At 35.1% G+C, this 24,865-nt stretch overlaps 1 protein-coding gene across 1 annotated transcript in view; it reads right to left on the bottom strand.

Annotated features, from left to right (window-relative positions):
- The window catches only part of arrdc1b (arrestin domain containing 1b), a 74,646-nt gene extending 53,249 nt beyond the window's left edge, over window positions 1–21,397 (bottom strand). The window contains exon 1 of the mRNA XM_059357537.1: window positions 21,262–21,397. Coding sequence (XP_059213520.1) covers window positions 21,262–21,379 — 118 coding nt within the window. The 5' untranslated portion in view covers window positions 21,380–21,397. The remainder of the gene's footprint in view (window positions 1–21,261) is intronic.
- Between the last annotated feature and the right edge of the window lie 3,468 nt (window positions 21,398–24,865).

Below are 24,865 nucleotides of genomic sequence, written 5' to 3'. Positions count from 1 at the left end.
TTGGAGCCAACATGGTGTGTTTTAGACGTAAACATTTTAAAGCTGACCTGTATTTAGGTGAAAAAGGTTAAATAATAACAGCTGCTGATGGCCTGGAGCTTATAGAAAACCATGTTACCTGTTGTGTGGAGGTATGGGAAAGCACTTACAAAACAAATACGGAGCCTTTATATCAGGGGTCTCAAACTCAAATTACCTGGGGGCGCTGGCGGCAGTATCAAAATGACCAAAAAAAGACACAAAATTACAAAAAAAAGACACAAAATGACCAAAAAAGATACAAAATTACAAAAAAAGACACGAAATGACCAAAAACAGTCACAAAATGACTGAAAAAACACTAAATTGCCAAATAAAAGACACAAAATTACAAAAAAAGACACAAAGTTACCAAAAGAGGCACAAAATTATCTAAAAAAAGACACAAAATCATTTAAAAAAGACACAAAATGACAGAAAAAACGAAATTACCTAAAAAAGACAAAAAAGTTTTTAAAAAGACACAATTACCTCGAGGGAGAAAAAAACGAAACAATAATCATTTTCGATGCCCATTGTTGCCCTCACTTCATCTTCTGTCTTGAAAATAATAAATATTAACAAAATAAAGAAACAGATAAACAATTACATTTTTCTCACTTGTGGTGCTGAGCCACGTGGTGTGTGGTCATTGCCTTGCGCCTCTTTAGACGGTCAGATCGCTGTCACAGAGGTCAGGTCATGTCAAGTGACAGACACGTTATGTTTTGATATATCTTATATAATAAATAAATAAAGAAACAGATAAACAATAACATTTTCTCACTAGTGGTGCTGAGTCACGTGACGTGTGGTCATTGCCTTGCCCCCTTTAGATGGTCAGATCACTGTCAGAGGTCAGGTCAGGTCAAGTGACAGACACGTTATGTTTTGATAAATCTTGCAAGATGAAACGGCCGCCAAAGCTGGTGCTCAGTATCGAAAGAGAAGAAAAAGAGAAGTCCCAATCTTTTTTTAAATGCCGTTTTGTGTGAAGACATTTCATTTGTATTAGCTTGCTAGCTAGGTTGAAATAAAGCAACGCTAGCTTAACACAGTTAAGCAAATTTTTTGCATGGTTTGCACTTTCATCGTCTCTCGTCTCTAACTTTGTTAACGGTCTCCAGCTGTGCTTCTTTGTAAATTTACTTGTAAGTTAATAATTATATAGACTAGGGGTCTCAAACTCAAATTTCCTGGGGGCCGCTGGAGGCAGTATCAAAATGACCAAAAAAAGACACAAAATTACAAAAAAGAAGACACAAAATGATAGAAAAAAAATAATTTGTTTAAAAAAAGACACAAAATGACCAAAAAAAGATACAAAATTACTAAAAAAGACACAAAATGACCAAAAAAAGTCACAAAATGACTGAAAAAACACTAAATTACTTTTAAAAAGACACAAACTGACCAAAAAAGACACAAAATTACCCCAAAAAGACACAAAATTACTAAAATAGATACAAAATCATTAGAAAAAGACACAAAATTACCAAAAAATGACACAAAATTATTTAAAAAGACACAAAATTACCGAAAAAAGACACAAAATGACATTACATAACATTTCCACTTCTTGCGGTAACAACAACACGGCAGATAATAAACGTTCCGGTAGCAGCTGCCTTTCTTTTTCTAGAGCACCAAATGGGCTGAACAGACTATGTGCGTTGCCTTCAAGGCCACCTTGAGATAAATGGATATGTGCATCCTGCTGTTCTCTGACTCAAACAGACATCTTGGACTTTCTCTGGAGACTCCATCTCTCTGAACGGGCTGATATAATACGTGGCCTTCACAGCTATGAGCGATGGAATTAGTCTGTGGACAAAAGAGGGAGCTTTGTCTCTAAATGTAGGTGAGGACAGAGGAGGTCAGTGGAGGATTAGCAGCATGTGGGGGAAGATGAACGATGATTTAAACCTCTCATGGCTTCTCAAAAGCTGGACACACACAGAGATTCACCTCTAAATACCGGCTAGAAAAGACTTAATCTGTGTGTCCTGCAGTCACTGATTCAATGCGGTTTCTCACTTCACATCCAGAAAAACATCACAAAACCTTCAGACGTCAGAGAGAAATATCACATCCAGCTTCTCTACAGTCTTTAGGATCATCATGCTTTTATTAAATATACTTTGTATAATTCAATAAAAAGTTAATGCTTCAGTAATATATATTTTTGGCCTCCTGGGCCAGAATTATTCACAATAAACGTAAAAAATATATGGCTCTTAACTACTATATTCAACTTTTTACACCAGCTTGTAGGGCTGGGCGATATGGACCAAAAGTCATATCCTGATATATTTAGGCTGAACATTGATGTATGATATATATCCTGATATTTTTATTGCAAAGTGAGAGCAAATGTTCAGTCAAACCAAATATGACATGTCACAAGTAGTTTCATTAAAACTGTTTATTTAAGTGAACATAAATACTGTATAACAACAGGAGAACCTTTTTTTTTTTTTTTTTTTTTTTTTTTTTTTTTAAATCAAAGCTCCATAAAGTGCACATTTAAATAAAAAAATATCTTAAATAAAAATTAAATGAAATAAAAATATGAAATAAAATAGGCCAATCTTTTTCCGAAATAAATATATTTTTATGACAAAAGAACAAAATATGACAAACCCTAGCAAAAGCAGTAATTTTATATAAAGAAAGAAAAAAATATTGAACTATATCAATATGCAGTATGGTTTAATTCCATATCACGTTTAAAAATATATTGACACATATTTTATATCAATATATAAAAAGGCCTAAAAACCTTTTTTTAAAAGGCCTTTTATTAAAAGCATGGTTGTCCTGTTTTGAATCTTGTTGTACTCTGTAGCACCTTGGGATTGCTTTTAACAATGAAAAGTGCTTTACAAATAAAATGTATTATTATTATTATTATTATTATATTGCCCAGCCCTACGTTGAGATCATCCATTAACCATGACGTGGGCATGCATGACCTCATCACGTAACGTTTCCCAACATACCAGTGAAACCATAAACCGGCTCCTTATCTCCCAGCTGACTGTGGCAGCTCCTTCTATCTTTAGTTTCTTTGTTAGACTAATCAACATTTTGTTCCACTTCCCCAGAAGAGTGACATCCTCTCTGCTAACTCGTTTTCTACAAAGCACAGGAAGTGGGACAGCTTTTTAGAGAGACGAAGAAGAGGAGGGGTGTGTGTGTTCTTGTTCTTCCTACATAGTGAGGACCAGAACACGTTTTTAACCAACAGAGTGAGGACATTTTTGCCAAGTGAGGACATTTCGTCGGGGTTTGCACTTTCATTGTCTTTGTTAACGGTCTCCAGCTGTGCATTTGAGCACAAAAATTCACAACAAAATTAAAACTAAAACTGATGAAAAATCCAAAACTATTATAACTTGCAAGGGAATTCACTGTTCCAATGAGGGTCCTCCCAAAGATAGAAGTACAAGAATATGTGTGTGTGTGTGTGTGTGTGTGTGTGTGTGTGTGTGTGTGTGTGTGTGTGTGTTTATCAATGGCACTTTACCGTGTTGTGTGTGGAAGGTCTCTTTAATTACTTTTTTTGGTAATTGTGTCTTTTTTTTTAAATGTATCTTTTTTAATAATTTTGTGTCTTTTTTTAAATAATTTTGTGTCTTTTTTGGTCATTTTGTGTCCTTTTTTTAGTAATTTTGTGTCTTTTTGGTCATTTTGTGTCTTTTTAAAATAATTTTATGTCTTTTTTGGTCATTTTGTGTCTTTTTTGGGTCATTTTGATACTGCCTTCATTGGCCCCCAGGTAATTTGAGTTTGAGAACCCTAGTTTAAACAGTTTAAAGACATAAAGTGTGTGTGTGTGTGTGTGTGTGTGTGTGTGTGTGTGTGTGTCAGGGGGAATGAGACAGAATCCTCTTATGATAGACCTCAATAACCAGCCGTGGGGTTAGGCACGGTGTTGCTTATGGAGGTCAAGGGACAGTTATTATTAACTAAAGTCCAAGGGGAGAGGAGGCAGCTGAAGCTTCCAGCTGACTTCTAGTACCACCACTATGGGTACACAGTAAACTATGGGTACACAGTAAACTATGGGCACACAGTAAACAATGGGTACACAGTAAACTATGGGCACACAGTAAACGGACTAATGAGTACTGTAGATGTGGATCAATGGCACTCACCCACAGTGAAGGGCAGCAGAGGGAATAGAGTCGCTCTGAGTCACTGTAATTCTCACTGAGTAATCATGTGTCACAGTCCTAATTTCAGGACAAAAGACGAGTCAGAGGGCTTTAAAACACTCTCTTCTTCAGCTCTTCTTCATTATTTATGCATAGAGTATGAACCTCTATAATAAGCAAGCCCCAAAGGACGAAACAAACAGGATACAGAAAACAAGTTACAACAAAAAACTCTAATTAATCAGTATTAATCAGAACAAAGAATAAAGTACGCCGAAAGGATGTGGCATCATATCATAAGAAAATAGGAAAGATAGGATGCTTTGCCTTAGGGCTGGGTGATATTTTGATATAAAAAATATATAGATATATTTTTAAATGCGATGTGGAATTAGACCGTACGCACAGATGATCCACCAACACCACCCACAGCCTCATAGACCGCCATGGTAAAAAGGAGGGAACATTTCTGGAGGAAAGCAGAGCTACCAGTTTCTTCTGATAGCTCTAAAAAAACAATTTCTTCATTTTGCTTCACAAAACACATATGTAGACGTTCAGGAAGAACTGAGGATGCTCAAAGTGAAGTCGGATCAATTATAGGAGCTACAGTTTGGACTAAAATGCTTTCTGTTAGAGGAGAATGTTTTGCTGTTTTTTCAGTTTGGCTTTTGTCAGTGGCTTCACAGGAATTGATTGGTGGACGCCACCTGGCCCTGGTTGCCTAGCTACCAAAGCCTGCCCCCCCCCCCAAGATACACACACTAACTGAAAACTGTCAGTTTGCACTAACTGACGAGTTTTAGACACAAACTGACGAGTTTTAGACACTAACTGACGAGTTTAAGACACTAACTGATGAGTTTTAGACACTACCTGACGAGTTTCAGACACTAACTGACGAGTTTAAGACACTAACTGACGAGTTTTAGACACTAACTGACGAGTTTTAGACACTAACTGACGAGATTTAGACACAAACTGACGAGTTTTAGACACAAACTGACGATTTTTAGACACTAACTGACGATTTTTAGACACAAACTGACGAGTTTTAGACACAAACTGACGAGTTTTAGACACTAACTGACGAGTTTTAGACACAAACTGACGAGTTTTAGACACTAACTGACGAGTTTTAGACACAAACTGACGAGTTTAAGACACTAACTGACGAGTTTTAGACACTAACTGATGAGTTTTAGACACTACCTGACGAGTTTCAGACACTAACTGACGAGTTTCAGACACTAACTGACGAGTTTTAGACACTAACTGACGAGATTTAGACACAAACTGACGAGTTTTAGACACAAACTGACGAGTTTTAGACACTGACGATTTTTAGACACAAACTGATGAGTTTCAGACACTAACTGACAAGTTTCAGACACTAACTGACAAATTTTAGACACAAACCGACGAGTTTTAAACACAAACCGACGAGTTTTAGACACAAACCGACGAGTTTTAGACACAAACCGACGAGTTTTAGACACAATCTGACGAGTTTCACACTATGTTCAGACAGACAAATGCGGACAAACACACACACCAAAACCTGCTTTATTATCTTCCATGACATCCTCCTTTTTTTCCCATTTTGAAAACAGTTGAAATTATAATCCAATAATGTATGGGTGAGAGTCACCGGCCAGTCAAGCACACAATTTTTCTAGTTATATGTTAAAATGTACAAATCCAGGGTTGATAAAATTGAAAGTTAAACCCCACCATAGAAGTAGTATTAGTAGCAGCAGTAGTAGTACAATTTCAGCCATGGACACATTTAAAACGACAGATCTTTGTTTCATTAGTCATCCTATTCACACCTATTCACTGATGTGTAAAACTGTGTCCTGGGGTTGTCTCCGTCCACTGAGCTCAGTTCAGCCTCTCAGACAGATCTGTTATCAGTGGCCCTGGGGGCAGTGATGTCATGATATAGTCAGACCCCTGAGTCTAGACGGTCATACAGAAACCCCAGCCTCCAGGGACCTCTTCACCAGCATGAACAAAGAGATACTCATACAAACACTGGAGTCATTCACTTATGCTCTGTCCATTTCACTGAATTTTATTTGCACAAAGCCTTAAAAAAAGACCAGCTGAAGTCAAAACAGTGATTAATAAGCTGCCTCTCTGCTTAGATCTTATCTAGCTCCTGTTGAGTGTTTCATATGAGCTACACTACATACATACATGCTGCTACCTGCACAGTTCTAGAGGCCAATACCGGAGCTCAAACTGGTTAGTAAAAAACACTACATATCTCTCTCTCCAACATCCCCACTGTCACTTCCTTCAATACTATTCTGCAGCAGTGAGATAACAATGACAACAAAGACTCGTTGACATAACAGAATTATATACAAGATACAGGTCTTGTCAAATTAAACAAAAGGATTAAGTGATTTGATTTTTAGGTGACATTTACGGTGAGAGCTCACAGCACTGCAGCTAAAGAAAACACATGCAAATACACAAAACACAAGCAAACTGAGAAAACATCTTCATCAATCTGACAACACAAGCACAGCATTTAGAAAACGCGCTGCAAAGACCACAACACAACAGAAATGTTTCCAGAGGACACTTAAAAGTGATGCACACGTCTAGAGACGCTTGATATTATCATGTTATTTCAATTATAATTTCATGTTATAACGTTATAAAGATCTTAGCGTGCTAACATTACCGGCCGATCGATAGCATGCTAACGTTAGCCGCGATTGATAGCGTGCTAAAGTTAGCCGGCGATCAATAGCGTGCTTAAGTTAGCCAGCAATCGATAGCATGTTAAAGTTAGCAGCGTTCGATAGCGTGCTAGCGTTAGCGGGCTAGCAAGACCAAGACCAACTGGGTGCCGTTGAGAGAGACCAACTAAAAAGTGTATCATTCATTTATTTGATTTGTTTAACTGAAATGTGATTGATACGGGCTAGCGGGCTAATGCTATATATCACGCTATGACATGAAAATATTATTATCATGAAATAATGTGATAATTTCAGGTTATAACATGAAATTATAATTCTCTAGAAATAACGTGATAATATCAGAAGTGTGTCCAGACGTGTGCATCACTTTTAAGTGTCCTCTGGAAACACTTTTGTTGTGTTGTGGTCTTTGCAGCGTTTTATAAATGCTGCTCTTGTGTTGTCAGATTGATGAAAATATTTTCTCAGTTTTCTTGTGTTTTTTATGTATTTGCATGTTTTTGCATAAGTTGCAGCGCTGTGAGCCCTCAGGGCCACCGTAGACATTGCGAATCATTCAGTGAGACCACATCACTAGCTACTGCAGTAAGCGCTGTCTTTCTTATACGAGTTCCTTAACATCTGCTCACTAAGTGTCACTAAGACTCTGGAGATGTTTACAGAGGTACTCCACTGACTGATGAAGTCATACTGAAACTAGAAATATGACTTATGACCAAACTTGTGACTTGACCTCTGACCAAATGACCAAAATATCATCAGATCATCCTTGAGTCTCAGTGGACATTTGTGCCAAATTTGAAGACATTTCCTAATATTATGTTGATCAAACGTCAAAATCAAAAGCACCAACTAAAAATTGATTACACAGCCCAGGGATTGTCCCATCAAGATATCCTTAATAGAGTCTTTGATAAACTGTTAAACTGCTGCTGTGTGGACGAGTGCTGACTTGTTGAAGACAGAACAAACATGGCGGTATATATAACCCACAGCCATGAAGGAAACACTAAACTGTTAGTTCAAGAGTCATTTAAACTGAATCAACAGCTGACTATGCACAAAAGGAGAAACATTCAGGATGATTCGCCATATGCTTGAAAAAAGTGACCCAGTTTACAGACAGTTTGAACAGTTTAAAGACATAAAGTGTGTGTGCGTGTGTGTGTGTGTGTGTGTGTGCGTGCCTGTGGCCAGCTTTGTATGAACCTGAGAAGCAGTGTAGCCTTGTTTACATAAAGCCGGTGGTTTGTATGACCACAGATGATGATTGGGTTACAGAGAGTGTTTGTGTTTCTTCCTCTTTGGAAGATAAGCAGAGATCCACTATTGTCATCTGAGATACAACACAACTACACACCTAAAGGTCTCATTTACACACACGGCTGTTAGAAAGTCTACTAGATATACAGCAAAGATGAAGATAAATGAGACTACAAACAGGCAGGAAGGCAGATCAAGTGGACTCTCGCTAAAGGTGATGTAGGGCTGGGCAATATAAAATATATATGGATATGTTTTTAAATGTGATATGGAATTAGACCATATTGCTTATATCAATATAGTTCTTTTTTTCCCTTTCTTAATACATAAATGCTGACCTTACTAGGGTTTGTCATATTTAGTTCTTTTGTAATGTTCATTAGGGTTAGTTTATTATATAAACCCTATACTTATGTAATTTTTTTTTTTTTCAGAAAAAGACTGTCGACTGTTTATCTCATAATTTTGACTTTTGATCTCATTGCGACTTTTTATCTCATAATTTGGACTTTTTATCTCATAATTTGGACTTTTTTTATCTCAATTATTACCTTTTATCTCATAATTTCGACTTTTTTAACTTGGTTGAGATTGGCCTATTTTATTTCAAAGGCTATTTTTATTTAAGATATTTTTTTATTTTAAATGTGCACTTTATGGAGCTTTAAATTAAAAAAGATACTCCTGTTGTTATACAGTATTCATGTTCACTTAAATAAATGGTTTCAATAAAACTACTTCTGATGTCATATTTGATTTTGACTGAACATTTGCCTCGCAATAAAAATATCAGGATATATATCGTATATCGATATTCAGCCTAAATATATCGGGATATGACTTTGGTCCGTATCGCCCAGCCCTATATGTAATATAGTTTTGACATCATAACTTTACAGGAGTCCTAACAGCTTGTCCAAACAGACATATAAATCTCACATTTTACAATATGGGACCTTTAAATAATCATCATTTAACATATGTTTACGTTAAATTATGACAAAGTCAGTGCACACATAAAAAGGAAATGCATGAGGTGTTGTACTTCACTTAATTTCTTATTTTTTTGTTTTTGTTTTAACACGTGCATTTAACACCCCCATGAAACTGTTTAAACATCCAGGAATTGAAAACGACTTGTCATTCTTGACTTTTGGTCCATATCGCCCAGCCCTACAGTAAATCATTTCCGTCTAAATTTGCAGCTAACTGTATTTTCCCCAGCATACAGTTTCGTTTTGTTTTGTTTCGTTTCCTGTTTATTTCGGTTAATACAGTCATAAAAAGAGAAGTAACAAACCAGAAAAAAAACATGATCAAAGTAAACAACAAGTAAACAGAGAAAGAAAATTGATAATAGACATTTAGACCGAAAAGGCTGAAGCATAGCTTATTGTGCCTTATTACCCTGTTACAACTCAAGTTCATTTAAAAATGAATTAATGTACAATCCGTTATTTATTAATAAAAGAAATAAGCAGTCACAAAATAAAGAAAAGAAAGAAGCTGCTAGAATTTTCTTTTTTTTCTTCATCCCCTCATCTTCCTTTCCTTTCCCTTCTTCCTCCTTCCTTCCTTAAAAATGTAGAAGAAGAAGAAAAATTTCATAAAATAAAAATAAAAGACAATCAAACAAAGAACAAAGCAAAACAAAAATAGTAGCCGCATAGCACGTGTCCCCACTCATTACTCAAACTTATATAAATTAAGTCACCACAACTGTACATTTAAATCTTGAGTGTTGCAGCTTGAAGTAAAATGTGGATTCAGGTTTGTCCCACATGAGATAAAGTGTCCATACAAGCTGGGTCACTGAGTCAAACAGCAGCTTCTCCTGTATCAGGAGACGAAACATGCTGCTAAGTGCATCTTAAAGGGAAGCAGACCAAGAAACAAGAGGAGACTGAACCAAACAGACAGGCAGGCTACGGCCATTAGCTCAGATCTTAACTCAACATTAACTCAGAGAGGAGGAATCCCCTGCTGCTGTCTGTCAATACCCCAAACCAACAACATCACATCCAGCTCGTAGACTCCACATCTGTACGTGTTAGGAATCTAAAACTAGTCCAGTAAGTGGTCTATAATTGGACCTAATGCCAGTAGTAATAGTTTATTGTATTTCATTGGACAATAGTTTTATATATTCTGTGCATTGTAAAAAAAAAAAAAATTCCGTTGCTTTTACAGAAAATAAATGTCAGCTGTGTTTACCAGAATAATTTTTCAAAAAATCCAGTACAAATGTAAACAACTTTACAGAACAACTTGTAAATGTTACTGGTATTCAGTGTACATCAGACAAGCCTCCTCACTGTCCATTTTTAAAAGTAATCTTAAAACCTATTTTTATTCCTTGGCTTTTAACCACGCATGAGACTCTGCTCTTGTTTTTAGTGTTTTATGGTTTGCTTTTATTTATTTGTTTTTTAAATTGTCTTTTAAAAAGCAATAAATCTATTTATTTTAGTGTTTATTTCCTGTTTTATTTATTTTATTGTCTCTTGTTCTGTTTGTTTATGTACAGCACTTTGTTGCGGCTGTTGTTGTTTAAAGTGCTTTACAAATAAAGTTGAGTTGAGTTGAGTTGAGAATAAATAATAACTGAATGTTAATTTACTGGTATTCAATGCACAATAAGATGCAAAATCTGCATGTAAATTTTACATAAATAATTAGTATAAAAGCTGCATCATCTTGTTAAATTAGCAGTGAAGGACGGTTTAATCTACAACTTTAAAATGTTTTTTTTTTTTTTTAATTACTACAGTTTTAGGATGTAAAATTTACAAGTTGTTCTGTAAAGATGTTGACATATGTACTGTATTTTTACGGAAATATTCTGGTAACCACAGCTGCCAGTTTATTTCTGTAAAAACAACGGGACATTTTTACAGTGTAGTGTAGTTTATTGTATTTCATTGGACAATAGTTTTATATATTCTGTGTCTTTGGCAATTGTCAGACATAAACAACAAGACATTACAAACAAGAGAGTCCAAAGCAGATAGGAACAATGATAGCATCAACATAAAGAATCTCCAGAGGCAGATAGATATACCTCTAGGAACAGAGACCGTTGATTGGAAGGTGGTGTGGAAAAATGTATTTGGGTCTTCTAAAAACCCAAATCACCAGCTAATCCATTACAAAATCTGCCACAGATTTATTTAACACCACGTAAAAGCGCCAGTCCCTTCTGTGCATTCTGTGGTTGAGGGCATTATGGATACACTGATGCATGTCTTATGGGATTGTCCTGATGTGCAAAGATTTTGGGTTGAAGATGTGGATAGGGTTTAAGATTGCAGATCGGAGATGGCAGCCATATAAAGTCTATGAGAACCAATATATCTTCCAAGCCACTCAGAAGGTCAATCTTGGTGTCAAAATCTACATTTTCTGGGTCAAAGAATCATTTAAAGCTATTGAGAATATCACTAGATGATTATTTGGTCAAATAGATAAGTTCATTTTGGCATGTATTTACGAAATTTCCAACTCAGTTCCTAAGCGGTCGGACATATATCAATATAAAATAACAAAATAAACAAATAAATCTATTTCAACAAATAATCATCTAGTGATATTCTCAATATCTTTAATGGATTCTTTGACCCAGAAAATGTAGATTTTGACACCAAGATTGACCTTCTGAGTGGCTTGGAAGATATATTGGTTCTCATAGATTTTATATGGCTGCCATCCCCGATCCACAATCTTGATGAAGTGTTAAAAAATTGGTGCTTTTGCCTATAGTCTGTTAAGGGAAGCCATACACCCATTCACCATACTCCCTACTTCCTACCTTTCTAAATAAAGGTCAAACTACTTCCTGCATTACTACTGAATGCTGCCGTTGATTATAAATCATACAATAGGAACAGCATTTCTCCTAATAAAGGTTTCAGCTGTGTTGTTGTAGTGCACGGTCAACAGTACGTGTAAGTAAAGTGCACGAGTATTTCCATTCATGCATTCCTGACTTTGCTTTAACGACTTTCTTTGAGAGGAAGCTGATCAATAGAAACGCTGTCTAATGGTCTCCATCATCAATAATACAGTGAGGCTGCAAATTTTAGCCTCCACAATATTCAGTAATTCAAAGGACAAGTATCTGTTTATTAATATCCCTCTGTATTTATTTCATCAAAGGGTTTAGTAACTGTACACACATAATTCGACTCAAAATATCATGTAAATAAAACACTAAAAAAAGATCTATAAGGCTCATATGGTGCAAAAATCCATGTACATTACTACATTACTGTAGAAAAAACACAGTAGACAGTATGAAAGTAAAGTAAAGTAGACTACTGTAATTTTCCATTTTTAATCATAATTTTGCTCAGAATCAGTCCTAAACAAATGCTGTTTAAATAATTAACTTTATTTATAATATTATTTTCTTTAGTGTATAGAGTAATTACTTGCAATTACTAGTTATTTCTATAAAAAGTAATGATGAAATTATTATCAAATTAACAGCATTGTTCACTGTGCCATATTGCCATATACAGTACCATTAAAAATCACAATGTTCAATGACTTTTTATCTCATAATTTTGACTTTTTATTTCATAATTTTGACTTTTTATCTCCATAATTTTGACTTTTTATTTCATAATTTTGACTTTTATCTCATAATTTTGACTTTTTATCTTATAATTTTGACTTTTATCTCATAATTTGGACTTTTATCTCATAATTTGGACTTTTATCTCATAATTTTGACTTTTTATTTCATAATTTTGACTTTTTATCTTATAATTTTGACTTTTTTTATCTCATAATTTCGACTTTTTATCTCATAATTTCGACATATTTACTTCTTCTGCTATTTTTATTTGACATATTTTTTTTATCTAAATGTGCACTTTATTGAGTTTTGATAAAACCACTAACTAGGTTCTCCTGTTATACAGTATTTATGTTCACTTAAATAAACAGTTTCAATAAATGTCATATTTGACTTTGACTGAACATTTGCTCTCACGCGATAAAAATATCAGGATATCTATCATATATCGATATTCAGCCTAATTGTATCAGGATGTGACTTTTGGCCCATAACGCCCAGCCCTATCATGAATGTGGAAATGTTTTCTCAGATATTTACTGTTGCCTCATCATCTGATTTAAAGAGACATGGAATTAAATGAAGAACCTGCTCTGACTGTCCAGATTTACAGGAAGAAACCAACAACTAATCTGAATTCTCTTCTCAAGACACAAAAACAGGAAACGCTCACACACAAAGCAGACACTGACACGTTTTCCTGTTTCAGCATGATTCGAGCCGCCTGATTGATAGAATCACCAGCCGCCGTGGTTGAGAGGGGTGATGTCACCGGGCACATAATGCAGCCTCGGCGTTTACAGCACATCAACATTAACATTAACGTTAACGGAGGGCTGAAAGCCTGAGACGGAGCCAGAGCTCCTCTGTTGGAGGAGCTTTAGTCACAAGTCAGTGGAGGACTGAGACACCTCGTATATGAGCTGAACACACCGTCACAGGAGAGATTTAGGGTCATTTAACACTCTTTGAGGGACAAAACTATCATTGATAACATCAGAAAAACTGCAAAACAACAAACTCTAAACTAGAAAAAGGCTCTTTGATGCTGCAGCATGGCAGTTAATTCACATTTAACACAGCAGAAGGTGGAGAAAACTACACTGTAAAAAAAAAACCTGTTTTTATGGTAAAAAGAACTTTACCATAATAAATACGGTGCAACTTTTTCTCATATTACGGTAAAATTATATTAGCACTGTTGATTTCACATTTGAGATTGCCATTTTATTCCATATTTTACCGTAATAAATAAAAGGTTTTTCAATCAAAAGAAATGCTGTTCTGCCATATAATTTACAAGAAAATACTTGATAAATTCTGCATAAATGAAAGATTTTACCATTAAATATTACAGTATATTCCTGTTAGAGATATGGTGTACATTTAAAAGTGAGAAAAAGTATTTTTTATAAAAGATAAATGCAAAAATTACAGTGGTGGATGTGTGTGTGTGTGTGTGTAAATATATATATTACATTAAATACATAATACAGTGTATTTTACAGTGGAGTAATGTATTTTTCAAAAAACAAAACAAAAAAAAGGTTGTTTGTTGATAGAAAAAGACAAAGAGGAGCACTGCAAAAAAGGTGTTTAGTCTAAAAACCAGATCAAACAGTAAATCTGAGGGAAATGATCTTGCTGCATGGACAGATAATTTACCTTGATGAGATTTCTTAAATTAAGATTATTAAATCTAGAAATAAGCATGTTGAACACTTAAAATAAGAAATTAACTCTTAAAACAAGATAAATTAAAGCTGCCAGCAGTGATGAACTGGCCCGAGCAGAGTGACCTGATGATTATTTGGTTCTTACCAAGATAAATACACAAAAACACACAAAAAGACACAATATCACCAAAAAAGAAACAAAAAGTCACCAAAAATGACACAAAAGACCCCCCAAAATACAAAAAAATATGTAAATCACCAAAAAATTACACAAAAGACAAAAAAAAAATACAAAAAAAGATATAAATCACAAAAAAAAAGAGTTTATTTCTTATGTTGAGCGTTCAACATGCTTATTTCTAGATTTAATAATCTCACTTTAAGAAATCTTGTCAAGGTAAATTATCTGTCCATGCAGCAAGATCATTTCCCTCAGATTTACTGTTTGATCTGGTTTTTAGACTAAACACCTTTTTTGCAGTGAGGAAAAGGATTCAAAGAGTGGTAGCAAAGTTAATCTGAGTTCTTTATGTATTACTTTTAAATTCAGTTTTTATTTTTTGGCTTTTTTGGGGCTTTTGGGAGCAACTGTGTGCACTGAAAGCACACTGTGGTTTCTCACAACTCTGCTGCAGGTGTGAAAATGGATTTAGAGAGAAATGAAACAGGAGCGACCGACCACCAAGCAGTAAATGCAACAGATACTAGAGCTGCAACAGTTTCATGGTGACCATCACGGCTGGTCAGGGTTCACTGCACGCAGAATACAACAGTAACGTTGACTAACTCAGTAGTTCTCAACCTTTATGAGTCTCGACCCCCAATCTAACATCATGTTGTCTCACTGAACAGAATCTCACAGTTCAGATCAGACAAACTCAGTTGATACGATGAATTTTGGACAAATAATGAATCAGACAACTACTAAAACATCTCTCTGTCTGTGCATTTATATATTTTTTTATATTTTATTGTTACTTTTAATCTAAGTCCTTTGCTATCAGTCTAAAGGTCCATTCTGACCTCCTGAGTGTGTAACAGTCAGCTTCAAGCCAGAGACTCCTTGGAAAGTAACAACTTGATACTTTGGGATTTGTCATAAAAGACACAAAATTACCCAAAAAAGAATCAAATTTACCACAAAATGACACAACATGATCAAAAAAAGACTCAAATTGACCACAAAATGACCAAAAAATGACCACAAAGACACAAATTGACCAAAAAAGACACAAAATAACCAAAAGGACACAAAATGACTAAAAAAAGACACAAAAAGACACAAAAAAGACACAAAATGACCCAAAAATGACCACAAAAAGACACAAATTGACCAATAAAGACACAAAATGACACAAAAAAGAAACAAAATGACAAAAAAGACACCTATGACCAAAAAATTACATAAAATCAAGCAAAAAAGGACTCAAATTGACCACAAAATGACAAAAAATTACCACAAAAAGACACAAATTGACCAAAAAAGACACATAATGACCAAAAAAAGACACAAAATAACAAAAAAAGACACAAAATGACCCAAAAAAGACATTAAATGACAAAAAAAGACACAAAATGACCAAAAAAGAAACAAAATGACAAAAAAGAAACAAAATTACCAACAAAAAAACACAAACTTATTAAAAAAAACACAAAGTGACCCAAAAAAGACTTTTACCAAAAAATTACCAAAAAGACTAAAACATATTAACACATGAACACTTTAACACAGTGGAGACAGAGCTGACTTCCAAAATGATTTGGCGACCCTCAGAAATCATCTCGGGACCCCAATTGGGGCCGGGACACCAAGGTTGAAATAGCTGGATTAACACACTTCATAATGAACCACATTTCACAAGCACCAGAACCACCTGGAAACATTTCAGCCTGGTGTCCTTAGTAACAGGTGTTATAAAGGTTTGATGAGAGCAAATACAAGCTACAGCTACAACAGGAACTATGTGAAATGGAAAATATCTTATGAATTTCTTTTTTCCACCCAGCTCTCACTGATTTCTGTGTACCAGAACAACCTTGACAGATATTATTCATGTGCATGTATCTGATGCACAGCCTCAGTCAACATCAACATCTCTCCACTATTTATTTTCCGCCTCTTATACAACTCATAATTAGCTATTTGTTTGACTTGGAGAAGCTCTCCTGGGCTCCAAGGACACACATTCACCACAGGTGTACCATATCATATTGTTCACAATAACACCGGTATATTTTTTATGAGTAAAAAACATGCATATCATGATATTTTGTATTGAAGTGAATGGGACGGCCGAAAGAAAATGAGCGAAAAAGAACAATAATTGGAGATTTTCAAACGTCTACTTCTCCGGCATAATTTCACCTAGAGACTCCATTTAAACTTTAAACAGTAGACACAAGTCTTGTGTATCGGTGTATTAATCCACGTTTCGATAGGTCATATAGTTTTTTATCAATCCCTGTTCAATGACCATGATCATTTCTGGAGAAATTCTGAGATTATAATGGGTGTGTATTGCACGGAATGTTCGTGTCACAGTGTGTGACATCATCACCAGAGTGTAGAGGGAGAGAAAAAACTGTCAAAAAGTAAATTTGAAAACTGCGCTCCAGGCCGCAAATTCCACTCTACAGAAATAATTTATACATAGAAACGTAGGAAAATTTGTCTTCTCACTCACAATCCTCTGGTAAAGCTGTCAGAGTTATAGTTTGGGCGTAGGACGCACAGATGATCCACCAACACCACCAACAGCCTCATTGGCTCCCATATTAAAAACGCAGGAAGATTTTTGTAGAAAAGCATATTTAACAGTTTTTCAGATCGCTCTAACAAAGCTATTTTTTCATTTTTCTTCACAAAAAACATATGTAGACGTTCAGGAAGAACTCAGGACGCTCAAAGTGAAGTCGGATCAATGATAGGTATTATGGTTTTACCAAAAATGCTTTCTGTTCGAGGCCAGAAATTCCACCTGTCCACCTCTGGCTGCTGTCACTGTGTTGGAACAATCTACAGCGGCAGTTAATTCTGTTGATTGCTCTGCTCTGATTGCCTTTGATCTTTGCTGTGAATACAGTTACAGATACACACATGCACACACGCACACACACTTTGGATATATTGATCAAAATAATCGTGATTATCATTTTGGCCATAATCGTGCAGCCCTACCTGAAATAGTGTGATATTCTTTCAGGGCCATATCGCCCAGCCCTACCTGCAGCCCCCTCTGCACAGTTCAATTAGTGAATGTCACCTGGTGTCAGGTGGAGGCTCGCTGTGACCGTGTGACATCACAGTGTAACAGGAAGCAGCAGGAGTTGTGACCTCTGCTGTAACACCATCTGCTCCAGGTCAGCCTCTACATACAGCACATTAATCTCACAGGTCGAGGCTGGAGATACTACTGAATTACTTCACAGAAACTCAATATGTCAAAAAATTTAAGATAAAAATAAAATGGAATTCAGGACAAATTGTGCTTTTAATTTGAAGTCTTAAACCATCATCTGTCTTCTTAGTAAAGAAAGCAGGTGTCTGTTTATGCAACTGTCATACAACTGATTCCTAAAACATAAATAAAACAGAATCATTTGTGATAATTTTTAGAATTAGGATGTATGATGATCAAAAACAAGTTATTTGAGGAAAACCTGGAATACTGAATTAATTTATTGCAAAGATATAGAATATAAAAACTCAGTCGGGTCACTTTAGACCATGTTGTGCATCAAAGGGTTAATGTAATGTAACAGTAGTATAATTGGCGCCAACTGGCACTAACAACAGTTCTTCTAACAACAGTTTTATCCTGCAACTTGATCGGATGTTGACAGTTTGATTAATGGATCTGGGGGATTAAATGCCGACTTGCTGGGAATAATTATTGTTAGTGTGAGTTGATTAGAGAAATTAAGGGAAATGCATCGTTTTGTGGCGTACTTGTCTTTGTCTTTGGGGCTTCAGGGGATGCTACACTGTAGTAAAAAAAAATTCTGTTGCTTTTGCAGAAAAAACTGTCAGCTGTGGTTACCAGAATAATTCTGCAAAAAATACAGTACAAATGTAAACAACTTTACAGAACAACTTTAAATGTTACTGGTATTCAGTGTACAATAAATAATAACTGAATGTTAATTTACTGGTATTCAATGCACAATAAGCAAAATCTGCATGTAAATTTTGCAGAAATAATCAGTATAAAAGCAGCATCATCTTGTTAAATTAGCAGTAAAGGACGCTATAATCTACAACTTTTAAAAAAAAGTTGTTTTTTAAATTACTTACAGTTTTAGGATGTAAAATGTACAAGTTGTTCTGTAAAGATGTTGACATATGTACTGGATTTTTTGCAGAAATATTCTGGTAACCACAGCTGACAGTTCATTTCTGTAAAAAAAAAAAAAAAAGGGAGATTTTTACAGTGTAGATCATGTATTTTCAAGTTAAAAAGGCTGAAGTGCAAGCCACATTTTGTAAGATATACTTTCACTCCAGGTGATGAAACACAAACTTCTAAGATTTTCTTGTTGCTAAACCCACCTGACTATCTGCACTTTTCCAGGAACACTTGTTATTTACCGAACTTGTCAATTAACATACCTGTGAGCCAGACTGCCTTTGAAACAGAGCTGTGTTAAAGCTGATAGCAGCTCTATTATCAAGAATCCACACAAGGATCTCTGACAGACAATACATTCTTTGTGTTCCTCCATGGCAACTCCAGGAGCTGCTCTCCACCTAGCTAACCCACTTCAGCCTCATTGTTGCTGATTCCCACAACTTTATCTCAGATGTTACCATTATATGTCAGCATGTGTTTCTATAGGCTGCTGCAAAACATGCAAAACCTACTGAAAACATGCAGAGTTTAATGTATTTAATGGATTTGTATTTATTTATTTATTTGCACCATAAGAAAAGACAATTACAAAACACAGAAATGAAACAAGAATAGTGAGGTCGGGAGAGGTTAAAAAACCTCATATGGGCTTATAGCACCTTCCCAAGAAATATACAAAAATAAATCAACAACAACGAGAGAAAGCAACAACAAATAACAAAAAAGAAAGCAATGCAAGTGCCATTTTACAGCACATACAGAAAAAAAGTCAGAAATGAAAACATGGGTGTGTATAAAGGTAAAATAAATGTATTTGAGTGTATGAGCATGTATATCAGGGGTCTCAAACTCAAATTACCTGGGGGCCGCTGGAGGCAGGATCAGAATGACCAAAAAAAGACACAAAATAACAAAAAAAAAGACACAAAATGACCGAAAATAAGACACAAAATGACTGAAAAAACACTAAATTACTTTTAAAAAATATACAAAATTACCAAAAAAGAAACAAAATGACCAAAAATAAGACACAAAATGACTGAAAAAACACTAAATTACTTTTAAAAAATATACAAAATGACCAAAAAAAGACACATAATTACCAAAAAAAAGACACAAAATTACAAAAAAGACACAAAATGACAAAAAAAGACACAAAATTACCAAAAGAGACACAAATTATTAAAAAAAGACACACAATTATTAAAAAAGACACAAAATTACCAAAAAAAAGACACAAAGTGACAAAAAGAAAGGCACAAAATTACAAAAATAGTAATTAAAGGGACCTTCCACACACAACACAGTAAAGTGCCATTCATATAAAACTCACATTAAACTTTCATATCAAGGTGGGGGCCACAAAATATCATCACGAGGGCCACAATTGGCCCGCGGGCCAGAGGGTTAAGAGGGTTCCATCCAGTTCTATCATTTGATACTAAATCTATTTGAGCTTGTCTCCAGTTTTACTTGGTATATCATCATCAAACTGAAACTGGCCTCATGGAGTTTACAGCCAGAACTTTAGAGGTAAATTTACAGTAGGGCTCCACGCTGCTTTGTTTTCTATCTATCTATCTATCTATCTATCTATCTATCAATCAAACAATGGAGCATTAAAGTGTTTCCCACCTGTTGTTCTGCCATTTTTTAAGTGCTTCTCAAACTCCCCAAACAATTTTTTTTTTAGTCATTTTATGTCTTTTTTTTTGTCATTTTGTGTCTTTTTTTTGTCATTTTGTGTCTTTTTTTGTCATTTTGTGTCTTTTTTAGTCCTTTAGTCCAACAGAAAATGTGATTTTGATATATATTTTTTACTTTCAAAACACTATCATGCTCAATAAAGAATTTTAAATGTTGCAAATGTGACCAAAGGTGTCAAATCTAACATATAAGAGGGTTCCATCCAGTTCTATCATTTGATACTAAATCTATTTGAGCTTGAAGATAATTTAACTACATGAATATGAGAATTCCAAAGTATGGAGCCTTAAAGTGTCTCCCACCTGTTGTTAAGAGATTCTCAAACTCCCCAAACAATTACAAGGTTGTCATAAACAAAACATGGAAGCAACATGTTGTTACAGGCAGGATGTGATGCAGGATGTCGGTGAATGTGGTGAATCACCGAGCAGAGAACCAAGAACCAAGAACCGAGAACCAGGAACCAAGGCGCTTTAAAGGCTCAGCCCCAGTCCAGTCCTGCAGGCTGCTGGGTGGAAACGCTCCGTCCACTCCCACTACACCACCACCAGTAACACCACTAACACCACCAACAGCTTCTCTACACGGTGGCATCAAACCAGCCCTGCAGCCAGCAGAGAACCAGCCGGCTGCAGGTTTTATTCTCTCTGTTAACGGAGGAAAAGTTTATCTCCATGCAGCGTTCAGCGGCGCGCCTCGCTGCCCAGGAGGAGACTCACGCGCTGGGTACGTTTCCTCCTTCTTTCTCTCTGAATATATATAAAATAATACTAATGCAGCAGCTCTTACCTTTGTACTGCAGCGAGTTGCCGGTTCGTATCTTCACAGTCCCGCTGATGGACTCTCCGGGTCCGTAAACCACCTTGTTGTTGGTAAAAGTGATATCAAATTCTTGCAGCTTCCCCATGACTCCGCTCCGCTCCGCTACTCCGCCGCTCTGCGTCTCTGAGAGCAGCAGCAGCAGCAGGAGGAGGAGGAGGAGGAGGAGGAGGAGGAGAAAGAGGAGGCGATGCTGCGCTCTCACCTGCTGCCGCCCGCAAGCCCCCCCCCCCCCTCCCTAGAGACCAGTGACGTCACTTTGACAGCCCATTAAAAGTCATGGGAGGGATGATCACTGGTGTAGGGCTGGGCGACACGGGCAAAAAGTCATATCCCGTGTATTTGTATGTGTATTTTTTGTATTTTGTTGTGTTTGTGTTTTATGTGTGTTTTTCGTATTTTTTGTGTGTGTTTTGTGTTTTTTACGTGATTTTATGTGTATTTTTTGTGTTTTATGTATTTTTTACGTGTTTTTATGTGTATTTTTTGTGTTTCATATATTTGTGTTTTTGTGTGTTTTTTATGTGTATTTTTTGTGCATTTTTGTGTTTTTATGTGTATTTTTTAATTTTTTTGTTTTTGTGTTTTATGTGTGTTTTTATGAGTGTTTTTTGTTTCTTGTATTTTTGTGTGTGTGTTTTTTTTTATTATGTTTTTTTGTGTATTTTTTTTATTTTGTTGTGTTTGTATTTTGTGTGTGTTTTTTGTATTTTTTGTGTTTTTGTGTTTTGTGTTTTTTATGTGTATTTTTTGTGTATTTCTTTAATTTTTTGTTTTTGTGTTTTATGTGTGTTTTTGTGAGTGTTTTTTGTTTTTGTATTTTGTGTGTGTGTTTGTTTTTTTTTTTGTATTTTTGTTGTTATTTTTTTGTTTTTTATTATGTTTTTTGTGTATTTTTGTATTTTGTGTGTTTTAAGTGTTTTTGTGTATTTTTTTGTGTTTTGTGTGTATTATGTATGTTTTTTATTAGTGTTTTTTTGTGCCGCCCGCAAGCCCCCCCTCCCTAGAGACCAGTGACGTCACTCTGACAGCCCATTAAAAGTCATGGGAGGGATGATAACTGGTGTAGGGCTGGGCGACATGGGCACAAAGTCATATCCCGTGTATTTAGGCTGTTGAACATCGAACATGATGAAGGTATTCTTGTTTTTTTTATGTGTATTTTTTTTTTATTTTGTTGTGTTTGTGCTTTGTGTGTGTTTTTTGTATTTTTTGTGTGTTTTTTTTTTGTGTGCGTTTTTTGTGTTTTTATGTGTATTTTTTGTGTTTTATGTATTTTTTGTGTTTTTGTGTTTTTTATGTGTATTTTTGTGTATTTTTGTGTTTTTATGTGTATTTTTTGTGTTTTATGTATTTTTTTGTTTTTGTGTTTATTATGTGTATTTTTGTGTATTTTTGTGTTTTTATGTGTATTTTTTGTGTATTTTTGTTTTTTATGTGTATTTTTTAAATGTTTTGTTTTTGTGTTTTATGTGTGTTTTTATGAGTGTTTTTTTTTGTTTTTTTGTTTTTTTGTGTATGTTTTGTATTTTTTTTGTATTTTTTGTATTTTTATTATTATGTTTTTTGTGTATTTTTGTATTTTGTGTGTTTTATGTGTTTTTGTGTATTTTTTTGTGTTTTGTGTGTTTTATGTATGTTTTTTATTAGTGTTTTTTTGTGCCGCCCGCAAGCCCCCCCCCCAGAGACCAGTGACGTCACTTTGACAGCCCATTAAAAGTCATGGGAGGGATGATAACTGGTGTAGGGCTGGGCGATATGGGCACAAAGTCATATCCCGATATATATTGTATTTAGGCTGAATGTCGATATGTAGTGATGTCCAGATGAAGCCTCATGAAGACTTGAAGCTTTTCATCCAATTGGTTCAAAAAAAGGTTTATTTTTCGAGGCTTCATGTGCTCATAAACCTCCTGCTGGTCAAAACCTTTATTGTCATTTCAACTATTTGTGATGGTCTCTTGTCTTGTCTGTGTGTTTTTGTGTGTGTTTTTAGTATATTTGTGTTTTGTGTGTGTTTTTGAAAATTTTTTGTGATTTTATGTGTGTTTTTGCATGTTTTTATGTGTGTTTTTCATAATTTCTTTGTGTGTTTTTATGTGTTTTTTGTGTTTTTGTGTGCGTTTTTTGTAGACGTATAAAGACCAATAAAAAGACACAAAACGAACAAAAAAGACGTAAAAGGACCAAAAAAGACACAAATTGAAAAAAAAAGACCCTAAATGACCAAAAAATAGACATAAAACGAACAAAATAGACGTAAAATGATCAATAAAGACACAAAATTACAAAAAAAAAGTTGTAAAAGGACCAAAAAAGACACAAATTGACAAAAAAAAGCACACAAAATGACCAAAAAAGACATAAAATGACCAACAAAAAGACACAAAACAAACAAAATAGATGTAAAATGACCAAAAAGAACACAAAACGATCATGACTGTAGGTGCAAGACACAGACTGAAGACTTGTTTACCGCTTTTGGTTGGTGATTTGTGTAATTTTTTTAGTTGTTTTTCACTTATTGTTTATGGTTTTAATCCCCAGTTTTGTAGTTTGTATCATTATAGTTGCTTTGTGCCTCTTTGTTGTCATTTTGTGTCTGATTGTAGTTATTTTAAGTCTCATTGTGGTTGTTTAGCACCTTTTCATAGTCGTCTCTCTTTCTGTGACATCATGAAGGTAAACGCCGTGGGGCCCCGACACTTTGGGCCCCGGGGCTTTTATTAAGGAGAAATGTAAGTGTTGCAGCAGCATAAAGATATAAATAGTACCAGACAAAATGAAAATACATTAATAAATGAATAGTGCTATATAGAATAAGAATAGAATGCAGAAGAGACTATAATGACGATAATTTAACTCAATATACGGCTACAATGCATGCTGTTACATACAAACATGCATAAAGAAATAATAAAAATCCTTAAATATAATGTAGGGAACCCAGATATTATAAATAACCATAGCTTAAATACATATTTCGGCTGTTGTCTGAATGAAAACAACTCAGTTTCTACTGGAAGAATGCAGCAGGTTCAGTTTGATGCTTTCTGAGAAATGTTATTATCTACATTCTCCACTGAAGCTTTTATAGATGAATATTCAGAGAATCTTTATGTGCACCTGGCTGGTTTAACCTGCTGCACATTAACGTCTCTATAAAACTTGTTGTAAAACAGGTTTTATATGCTACAATACGAGCTGCCCCAGATTTTACTGTGGAGTGATTTTATTTAACGCAAACTGATTTATAAGCATGCAACATCAAAATCAAAATGACTTTATTTATCCCGAGGGTGAGTCCAGTGAGTCTGTTATCTCTGTTAGAATGAGACAGTCTGATGGCTGTAGGAGAGAATAATAATAATAATAATAATAATAATAATAATAAGAGAGAAGGATCTTTTGAATCTCTCCGTCCTGCAGCAGAGAGAGAGGAGCCGTCCACTGATGTTTTTTTGGTCCATAAAGGTTTTGTGTAGCAGATGATCTGGGTATTTCAGGATGGACATGGATATGTGTTTTTATTTGTCAATTTTTGTTTTTTTGTATTTTTTGTGTGTGTTTTGTG

Source organism: Centropristis striata, chromosome 19 (genome assembly GCF_030273125.1).
Source record: "Centropristis striata isolate RG_2023a ecotype Rhode Island chromosome 19, C.striata_1.0, whole genome shotgun sequence".
In the NCBI taxonomy this organism is placed as follows: domain Eukaryota; kingdom Metazoa; phylum Chordata; class Actinopteri; order Perciformes; family Serranidae; genus Centropristis; species Centropristis striata.
Note: the sequence above shows the minus strand (reverse complement) of the source record. Positions and strands in the feature narration are given on the sequence as shown.